General features: G+C 34.3%; 1 protein-coding gene across 1 annotated transcript in view; it reads left to right on the plus strand.

Annotated features, from left to right (window-relative positions):
* BMPR1A (bone morphogenetic protein receptor type 1A) overlaps nucleotides 1-9262 on the plus strand; it is an 86648-nt gene extending 77386 nt beyond the window's left edge. Inside the window, exons 10-13 of the mRNA XM_075025561.1 lie at nucleotides 228-525; nucleotides 1287-1462; nucleotides 2246-2376; nucleotides 3422-9262. Coding sequence (XP_074881662.1) covers nucleotides 228-525; nucleotides 1287-1462; nucleotides 2246-2376; nucleotides 3422-3547 — 731 coding nt within the window. The 3' untranslated portion in view covers nucleotides 3548-9262. The remainder of the gene's footprint in view (nucleotides 1-227; nucleotides 526-1286; nucleotides 1463-2245; nucleotides 2377-3421) is intronic.
* The last annotated feature ends 653 nt before the right edge of the window (nucleotides 9263-9915 follow it).

Here is a 9915-nt window from a genome sequence, read left to right on the forward strand (position 1 = left end):
CTTGCTGCTTTTGGTTGGAAACGTGTCTGCAACCTCCTTGCTGGAAGGCTGGAGTGGTAACCTCATGTATAGTTGAAATCTGAGCTTTTACATTAGTTTTCCAAAATAAGGGGAACAGGTATCTTTTGATACAGTCCAAGACAATACAGCTTTAGGAATTCTTACTAAATCTGTTGTATTAAAAATTAAGTACAAATAAATTGTAACTTTGTTTCTATATTTCATAGGTTTCATAGCTGCAGATATTAAAGGCACTGGCTCCTGGACACAGCTTTACTTGATTACAGATTATCATGAAAATGGATCGTTGTATGATTTTCTGAAATGCACTACACTAGACAACAGGGCTCTCCTCAAACTGGCATATTCTGCTGCATGTGGTCTGTGCCATCTACACACAGAAATTTATGGGACACAAGGCAAGCCTGCTATTGCACACAGGGACTTGAAGAGTAAAAACATCTTGATAAAGAAAAATGGAACCTGCTGCATTGCTGACTTGGGTCTTGCAGTCAAGTTTAACAGGTAGATGAACAAATCCTCTGTAATGGGAAAACTTTAATATAATTTTTTTTAACGCACCAGATACCAAATTTAAAAGGAAGATGAAATCATTTGGTTGCATGCTTTCAGTTTTTTTCAGTTTTGAGAGTAAAATGCTGTTCTTCCTTTGAATGCTGGTAAGCATCGAGATGAAAATAGGTTGTTAAGAGAACAAAGAAAAGACTCTTGTGGAAAATAAGAGGAAGAGGAGACTATAATTCATTCATTATTCAAAACTGGCCTTTCATAGTAATTGCTATCAGGTAGTTTTATTATAAATTATCCCATAGAAAATTTGAACAGTGTAAAGGGAGTTGAAACTTAATTGAAGAAGTAATACTATAGTAGTATTACTGAATACTTATTTTTAAAGTTCAATGGAGCCAGAAAATTGTCTTTTGCTACAGTAGAGCCTGAAAGAAAGCATAAGCCTTTGCAAATAATTTTCTGGGTTGTTAACCAAATATACTCATCTTTATAGTGATTTTTAATTCAGTTTTTTCATATGTGTTTTCACTGTATTGCAAAAGAAACGGTAAACTCAACTTCCATACTCACGAGCATTTTTCTAGATAATCTTTTTCAGGGAGGTACAATGTATTGTAAGTGTAGTATTGAGAGTGAAATAAACGAAATAATTTAATTTGTAAATGGGAGTTTTGCAGTGTAGTGATTGCGTCATACAGGATTTCATACCATGTTTTGTAATAGTCCACAATTCACTAACTAATATTTTCATACAGTGACACAAACGAAGTTGATGTTCCCTTGAATACTAGAGTGGGAACAAAACGTTACATGGCTCCAGAGGTCCTAGATGAAAGCCTGAATAAAAACCATTTCCAACCGTACATCATGGCTGACATCTACAGTTTTGGGCTGATAATTTGGGAAATGGCTCGGCGTTGCGTCACAGGAGGTAAACTTTTTAAATACTCTTTATAAGATCTACCATGCCCTTGTCTCACTTAAACAGTACTTCTCCAGGAAATAATATAATAAGCCTGCTCTATCAATAGGCTTGCATTCTTTAAAAGCACTAGTAACAGTCTGTCCAGAGCACTGCTTGAAAATCACTGAGCTAAACCTTTTTGATTCTTACAATTAAGCATCTCAAGCTTTTTTTTCCTTGGTCAAAAAGCAGAGTGCCTAGTCTGGGAGAAATAGTGGGATGCAGATGTATTTCACCCCTGTGCTGTTAATAAAACTTTTAAAATGTAATTGACAAGATACTATTCTTCTGTTATACTTTCCTGCATTTCTGTTGTCATTCAGTTTTCTCCTTACATGTATTTTTGTGACTCGTCCTTCCTTTTCTTTCACTCTTCTTTTGTGACCTTATAGATCTTTACTTGTAGTCTCTTTTTCTTTCATCTTGTGCTTTCTCCCTGTTTGTTTGTAGCATGTACTGGATTAGAAGGTGTCATGTTCTATGTTGGGTATCAAAGTCAAAGGGACTGCAAGGAATTATTGTAGTTGTTAAACTTAATGTTCATAATATTGGAGCTTTTCTGGTAAATGTCTGATTGTTACAGTGAAATTTTCAGATTTTTATCACAGTATAGCGGTGTGGTGGGTTTTCCTTGGCACAGAATTAAATTAATTTTTGCTCCTGGCTAAGGAAATCTGAGAGTAGATATATAGATTTATTTTGTTTTATTTTATTTTTTAATGGTTCTTGATCTTTCACAATTATTTCCAGGTATTGTTGAAGAGTATCAGTTGCCATATTATGACATGGTGCCAAATGATCCATCCTACGAGGACATGAGAGAAGTGGTGTGTGTCAAACGCCTACGCCCAGTAGTATCAAATAGATGGAATAGTGATGAAGTGAGTATGCTGAAAGGAAAAATTAGTTCAGTTTGTTCATTAATATGGAAGGGGATTTTAGTTTAATAAATATTAAAATATTGTAAAATAGAGACTACATTCAGACATTCTGAAAACCTCACAGCAACAATAGGAGTAAGCTACTCAAAATACCACATTTTTAATGTATCTTTTCAGTGGTCTGAGGGGAAAGATACCCTTAAGCAGCATCCAAGTGTATGAATATTGCTCTACCTGAGATCTTCTTTTTAGACAGTGGAATATTTTTCAGAGTGTTGATTGGAGCTAAAACTTAAATGAGTTTTTAATTGGTTTTACTAGTCTTAAGGTATATAGCATATTTGTTTGTGGCATGTCTTTCATGGAATATGAAGTGATTTCTTTGTGTTTGTAGATTTAATTTTTTTTTTTCCTTTTTTTTCTGGTACATTCCAGGGCAAGCCATGATGTAACTGAAATATTAAATTTAAATGTGTTTTTAAAGGGCCACAGCTTGAACACAGTAAATAAGACATAACTATTTCACATAGCAAGCTAGATATGCCATATCCTTTCTTCCCCAAATCCTTGATTTCTTTTAGGAGTTCCCCGTTTTTTCCTTATTTTTTGACTGCTGACAGAACTTTTGTCACATCTTCATTTTCAGTGAAAAAGTTGTCTACAGTTTTTCTGCCATATATGTAGAGATTTTTCTGCTTATTGCTACCATTTTTTTACCACTGTTCTTGAGTTGTAATGCTAAGTTCTGGTAATGCATCTTTGTGAAAGTAAAGAAAACATTTAAGTTAGTTCCAGCTACTGTAATATAAGAAGGATTGGGAAGTGATTGTTGTGGGGTTGGGTTTTTGGTTTTTGTTTTGGTTTGGGTTGGGTTTTTTTAGCTGATCTGTTTATAATAGTTCTTGATCAGCAATTTTGCAGAAAATGTAGAAGTTGCACATTTGGACTTAAGAGTTCTAGAATTTGGGCTTGATAGTGAACCAAAATTATACACTTCAGCTCTGCCAGCTGTTATAATACTTTTCCTTTGTTTTTTATTTTACAGTGTTTAAGAGCAATATTGAAATTAATGTCTGAATGCTGGGCTCATAATCCTGCCTCAAGGCTCACTGCCTTGAGGATCAAGAAGACACTTGCCAAGATGGTGGAATCACAAGATGTAAAGATTTGACATAGTAAATTGACATTGGAGAGCAAAGCTGGACTCCTAGATCTTTTCACTCAAACATGGGTGAGACCTATGTGGAAAGAGGAAATAACTGAGATTCAGTGTATTTTCTCAGCACACTTCTACAGGCTGCTAATCAAATCTTTCAGTACTTCATAGACTGTGATACTGAGAGCCTCTATACACTACATGCTATGTATATGGACAGCCTTGATAAAATACACATTTTGGTTTTGTTTGAGCTGCATTGAGACTTCAGGCGTACTTAGTGAGTCTCCAGTAAAACTCTGGGTACTGAATTGAATGTTCAGATTACAGTGCTTTCTGTGAAAGCCTAACAAGCTATATGGATTCAACAGAGATGGAGAATATAAGCTTTTTTTTTTGCCTTCTACCTGATAAAACCTAGTCAATCCATACCAAGTTTTTGTGAAACAGCCTGTAGGTTATGAATCTGTTTGTGATACTACTCGGTTTTACAGTCCTTATGCCTTTATGTGTGTGCCAGGATTATTTTGCTGTCATTTGGAATAGAAAAGAAACCATTTAAATGAACAAAGTTTTATGGTCAGGGCTCCATGCATTTTGTGGCTCCACGATCACAGATTTGCTACAGAATTTACTCCTTGCCATTAAGTTATCTTCCAAAATCTCAGTTTTAATTTTATTTCTATTCTTGTTTTAGTCACAAGGAGAACTGCAAAAATGTGAACCATTAAAAAATTAAGGAATGCCTACCTAAGTCTGTAAAGAGCTTGAAACAACCTCTCTTAGAGGTATAGACTGCCTTGGTCATCTCACAATCTAGTGGGCTCCATAACTGTATGACTATGAAACTTGGCATATTTTTCACAATGCCACGTGCAACAGCATTTTTGCTGTAGAATACATCTTAACAGAAGGACCACTGATGTTGTGTTTTGCCTTTCTACTTTATTGGGACCTACTCGTAGGTGCTTGTCGCGCTCTGAACTTTTTTCCATACAGGAGGGAATCAGTCAGCTGTAGGAGCATGCTTTTTCATCGTTTGACAAAGCTAGGCAGAAGATAAGTTTTGAAAGGCTTGAGAACGAGTCTCATTTTCAGACACAAAAGAGGGAAGGCAGGAAGCACAGGCTGGGCACTCAGAAGATTAGAGAATACAGTAAAGGTCAAGACCAGGAGAACTGAATATGTGAACTGTTGAAGATAAGATCCACAACATGCAGATTTTGAGCTGGGTTGCCCTAATGTAAATGCAGGAGACCATGTCTGTGGGCCACTTAGTCAACAGCTAAAAAATTCAAGATTGGGCCAAGGTAAATCAGTGGGTGTTTTAAGTTCTAGTTAAGCACATTTGGGAGGAATGGCATTGAAAGATAGTTCATGAAGATAAAGTAAGTTAACATAATTGCAAAATTTGGTCTTATTGTGCCAAGTATTTGGCATGCACAGGAAACTGTAGTTCCCTCCTTTTCTTCACTGATCCAGACAAGTTGGTTAAAAGCCAGAACCCCTCCATGAGGTTACTGTAAGGCAGAATTATTGATTTATAACTCCTTTGGCACTTCTACTTTGAAGTTAGAAAATAGTACCATAACTCAAGTTAAAGCTTCAAATGCATGAATCATCTGAAGAATAAACACACAGTATTGGAACCATTGAACCTATTTGATAATTTAAGTGCCTATAACTTTGTACTGTAAATCTTGTTCTAGATAACTTTAAAAAGGGAAGTTATTTATATGGTGTGTTTTGTGCTTTAGCAAAAAAAACAAAACAAAAAACACCTAGTCCTAGGTACATGTGTACAACTAGATGCATGCGCGCACACACACACACATGCCATAGTCGAGATTTGAAGAAAAAAATTTATGAGTAATATTAAAATTGATGAAAAATATTAAAACCTCAGATTGATTTATGCCAGATTATTTGATGTCTTAAAATATGTACGTGGAGATTGTTTTGATATATGTTTAAATTTCCCTTGAAAATACAACTGATAGAAGACAATGTAATACAGAACTGATGTGATTTGTGAACAATTACAAACTTATAACATTTTTTTGTTGTTTTAAAATTCTGTAGTTCACATAATGTAAATGGTCAGGCAAAAGATTGCAGTATTTTTATTTTTTATTTTGATGTACAGACTTTATTTAACAGTTCTACATATTTTTTAGAAAACTAGCTATTTTGAGGGACATTTCTTTTTTAAAAAAAATAAAGTCATTACTTTTGTTCAGTAATGCCTTTAAGTATTAATATGTATTCTGGCTGAGAAGTTCATAGGTGTGTCAGCTATGGTTTTAACTTATTTGAAAAGAGCAAGAGATACATGATTTTGTGCCACAATCCTCACGATAAAGGGCTTTTTAAAAAAATGTTTCTCCGTCCGTTGCCAAGAAATACACGATGAGTTTGAAATTGTTAATCATGTCTTTGCACATAATTTTTGCACAGGTAGTTGGAAAATATTTGGTATGAGCCAAAAAAAGTAAGGGATAAGCTTTTTTTTTTTTTTTTTTCCTTCTCTAGGATTTTTATCAGTAAGAAGGAAAAATGTTTATGTAGGTACCCTGTTAGCTTAAAGTTTCAGAGCATGGAGGTCTGTTTAAATTAACCCATTCCTGTTTAGAATATTGTTTTATTTCTTTTAGAAGTTACCACAGCATTATTAGCTGTAAACTTGTTTTGTGAATTTTTTAATTCATTTTTCCCAAGTCTTCAGGAAGCTACTGCTGGAAGCATGAATTTCAATAATTTGTAATTATTCACTTATTTTATTATCCTTTGTTTAGGCATGTGCAAGGCAATAGGGTGGTGATCTTTGGTAGACATCTTAAGACCTAAATTGATTTACACATTAATACAGAAGTGAGCTGGCTGCTGCAAAGATGATCTTTGAAAGAAAAAAAATCTTTCCACCTTAAGCTTAACCTTAATTTTTCAGTACTTCAGTTGCTAGGTTCATACTCAAATGTATCATGCATGTGCAGTTGTCATTGTCCTCAACAGGAGCTGCTAGGTCTTTAGCATTCCTTGATTCCCTGATATTTGAAAAAAACAGTATTGCTAAAGGATCTGGTTGTATAAAGCACTTGAGCACATACCTACATTCCATGCAAAGTCATTCACTGTTTGGAGCCTAAGTATGTCTATACTGATATTTTAACAATCATTTGGGAAAAAAAACAACCTTCGCTCAAAGGTAGCCCGTTAATTTTTACATAATTAAGAATACTTAGTGCAGACTCTAAAGCTAAGTTGTTGCTTTATGCAATGCTGTAGAGTTCAGAAACCTTTAAGGTCAGGGAGGGTAATAGGCTGCTTCTGCTGGAGTGTGATTAATCTCATTTTGCTGGTCAAAATTTTCAGCATTTGTCATCAAAAAAAAAAATATCCCCCAAAACTGACAAATGTGGTTTGGGTTTTTTTGTTTGGTTGGTTTGGTTTGGTTTTTTTAAATACAAAAATCAAAAGTGTGGAAAACACCTTGGGGAGTATTAAGATTGTGCCTTGCAAGTTCTTAAACACTCATATACAGAGGGGTTTTTTGTGTTTATTTAACCTACTCCATGTGTTTTCAGTTAGGTGGAAAATAATTTGAATCACTTATTTAATTCTTATGGTTACAGCAACTGAAAGGAAAGGTTTTGTGTTCCTGGTTAACTTGTAATTTCCACAAGAAACGTAGTATTCCTACAGAAAAATGTAGGCTTACATTTTGATTTTATTCTAAGTTTTACTCAAGATAGGATTTTTTTTCCTGAGTTTTACTCAAGAAACTGACAGTTTTCCCAATATCCATTACTTTTCCCAATTATTTTCTTAATTAGTCTATTTTGAGGTATTGAATAAAATGTAAAATTAATACTTTGTTACCTCCATAGTAGTCTAGAATCAAATTTTAGATCTTGATCTAAATGACCATTTGAATGTGTTTATAAAACAAATTATTTGGATACATTTCATCTATTCCATCTTCACAGACTGTATTTTAATGGTCTAAAATGTTTGAAAAGCAATTAAGTTAAAAAGCATTCTTTCGCTATTGCAGATATTTTTAAAGAGAAGTTATGCGCTCATCTCTGTCAAATATTAGAATGATTTAGCACTTCCTCATTCTTCTGACAGTGCCTCTGAAGTCAAAAGTCTTTATCCTGTGCTCACAGTCTTTATTCCAAATAGGGGTGATGTCTAAAAATGGTTGGCAATGTTGCACGATACAGTGCTTTATGGAGCCATGGTATATTAGCCTTGGTTTGTATAGCAGAAGTGGAGTGCACATTACTTCTAATTTTTGAACAAATCTCATGTAATTGTTGCTTGGTAATATTTTACCATTGAATGCAACTATAGAAGTCCACATCATGTAGTGACATTTGTGCTCTGACATGCCATGCCCAAAATGAAATGTACTATATTGTATACAAGAAGAATAAATAACATTGTAGTTAACCTAGAGAAGATGTAAATAAAATATGAGAGAGTGGAATGAGACAAATGGTCACACTCTTGTGTGTGTTATATGCCAGAAGTGTAGAATACTCCTTTAAAAATGTAACACACTAATGTATTTTGTACAGCATCTGCTTTAGAAGGTGCCTTATTGAGTTTACCATGAATTGCTTGTTCTGTACACAGATTATGTCCAATGTATCATTTTTAAGTAAATAACCTTATTTTAGTACACATTAGTAATGTGTTTTGTTACTATAAGATTTTTGCCTTAAAAATGTAATGAATTGGAAATCGTAATACTGTAACTAAATAATTCCCTACTTTTTAATACCTCGTTTATGGTTTTTTCCCCACAGTCTTTGAATAAGTTGTTAATGATCACTTCTATTGTTCAATGGTGTTCAGATTTATTTGGTGCTCTATAAGTTCAGGCTCTGTATTCCTTGGACTAAATTTGGGCACAATGGTAAAACCAATGTTTCTTTCTGATTTTTATTCGTGTCTAACAGCAAAGCCAGAAGCAAGTCAAAATTGAATAATTGTATTTGAACATAATGCAAGTTCACTACATGTTGGTTTTATCCATAACATTTTGCCTCACACTCATCAAGTAAAAAGAGAAAAAATAAAAGGCATGGGGGATTCTGTAACTCTTTTTTGTTCCCTCTGTGTACAGCGTTCTTTTCATGTAGTGATATCCAAATGAAGAGATTTGAGCTAATATACTTATGTGCTGTTGGTCACAAAATAATGCAGGTGCTTCTGTATAGCCTGCTAAATTCACTCTGTTTTTTACGATTCAAGCAAATGAAGACAAATCAAGGGGCTATCTCATCTGTGAGTACACAATTCTATAAAATCTCAGAATTTGTTTTCTTACTGCAGAAATGTATTGGCTACTTCTCTCCCTAGAGTTCAGTTTTAGTTTGCAAGCAGCAAGAAGTAAGATCAGTTTCTATTCTCTTTTTGTCATTGATCGGGAGTAATCATAGCTTTAAAGATAGTTTTTTATAGTAGCTAGAAAGTTTTAATATCTGAGCATTATATAAACTGTTATCAGTATATTGCAAAGATAATTATAACACTTTTTTTTTTCCCCCTTGTAAAGTCACGTGTCAAATCTTGCAGTAGCGTTCTCGAAAGTACAGTGGAAGACTAGGCTGTATGTAGTCTTTTTTCCTTAATACGTCATACCAGGAAATTATACTGTACGACGATTTGGTCGCCTTACAATTAGTATCTTGGCAAAGTAAACTTTTTCTTATGGTTGTGGCTATTGTGTAGTTTGTGCGATATCTTCACTGATTACACTGATCATGGTTGGATTAAAAACTGGAATTTTTATATTAGTGTGACAGGAGGACATATTGAAAATACTGTGGGTAACTGAAACTTTTCGCACCAGTTTTGACAACAATGTTGCTTCTAGAAATGACCACAGGATGGTGCTATATCCTAAGGATAAGGAAGATCCTTTTGGAAAAAAACGGGGATTTTGATCAGTGAAAACAAGTTTTCCTGCCTACTAATAATAAATATCAAAATGTTATCATTTCTGTATGATTATTTTTGATCTCTATATAAAAATGTGTTACTGATTAGCTTGCATCGGTGTCTAAGAACTGAAACAGCTATATCCACTGACATGTCTAAAAACCCCACGTGTATATTTTGTATGCAAGCCAAAAAGCATACTGAGTAGTTGGTGAATTCAGTCACACCCTTTTAAATAAATTGCAGAAGTGGCACTAATTTCATAAAGGATCAGATTTGATTCCATTAATTTCACTAATCCCTTCTGCAGCTTTATCTTCACTGCTCCCCAGAATACCACTTCAGTCTTTCTCACTGATGTTAATGTAGTAAGTCAATACCAGCTGTGAACCTGAGTCATGAGAAGACCACTACTGTGGGTTGACCACCTC

The sequence above is a fragment of the Buteo buteo genome, chromosome 4 (assembly GCF_964188355.1).
Source record: "Buteo buteo chromosome 4, bButBut1.hap1.1, whole genome shotgun sequence".
Taxonomy (NCBI): domain Eukaryota; kingdom Metazoa; phylum Chordata; class Aves; order Accipitriformes; family Accipitridae; genus Buteo; species Buteo buteo.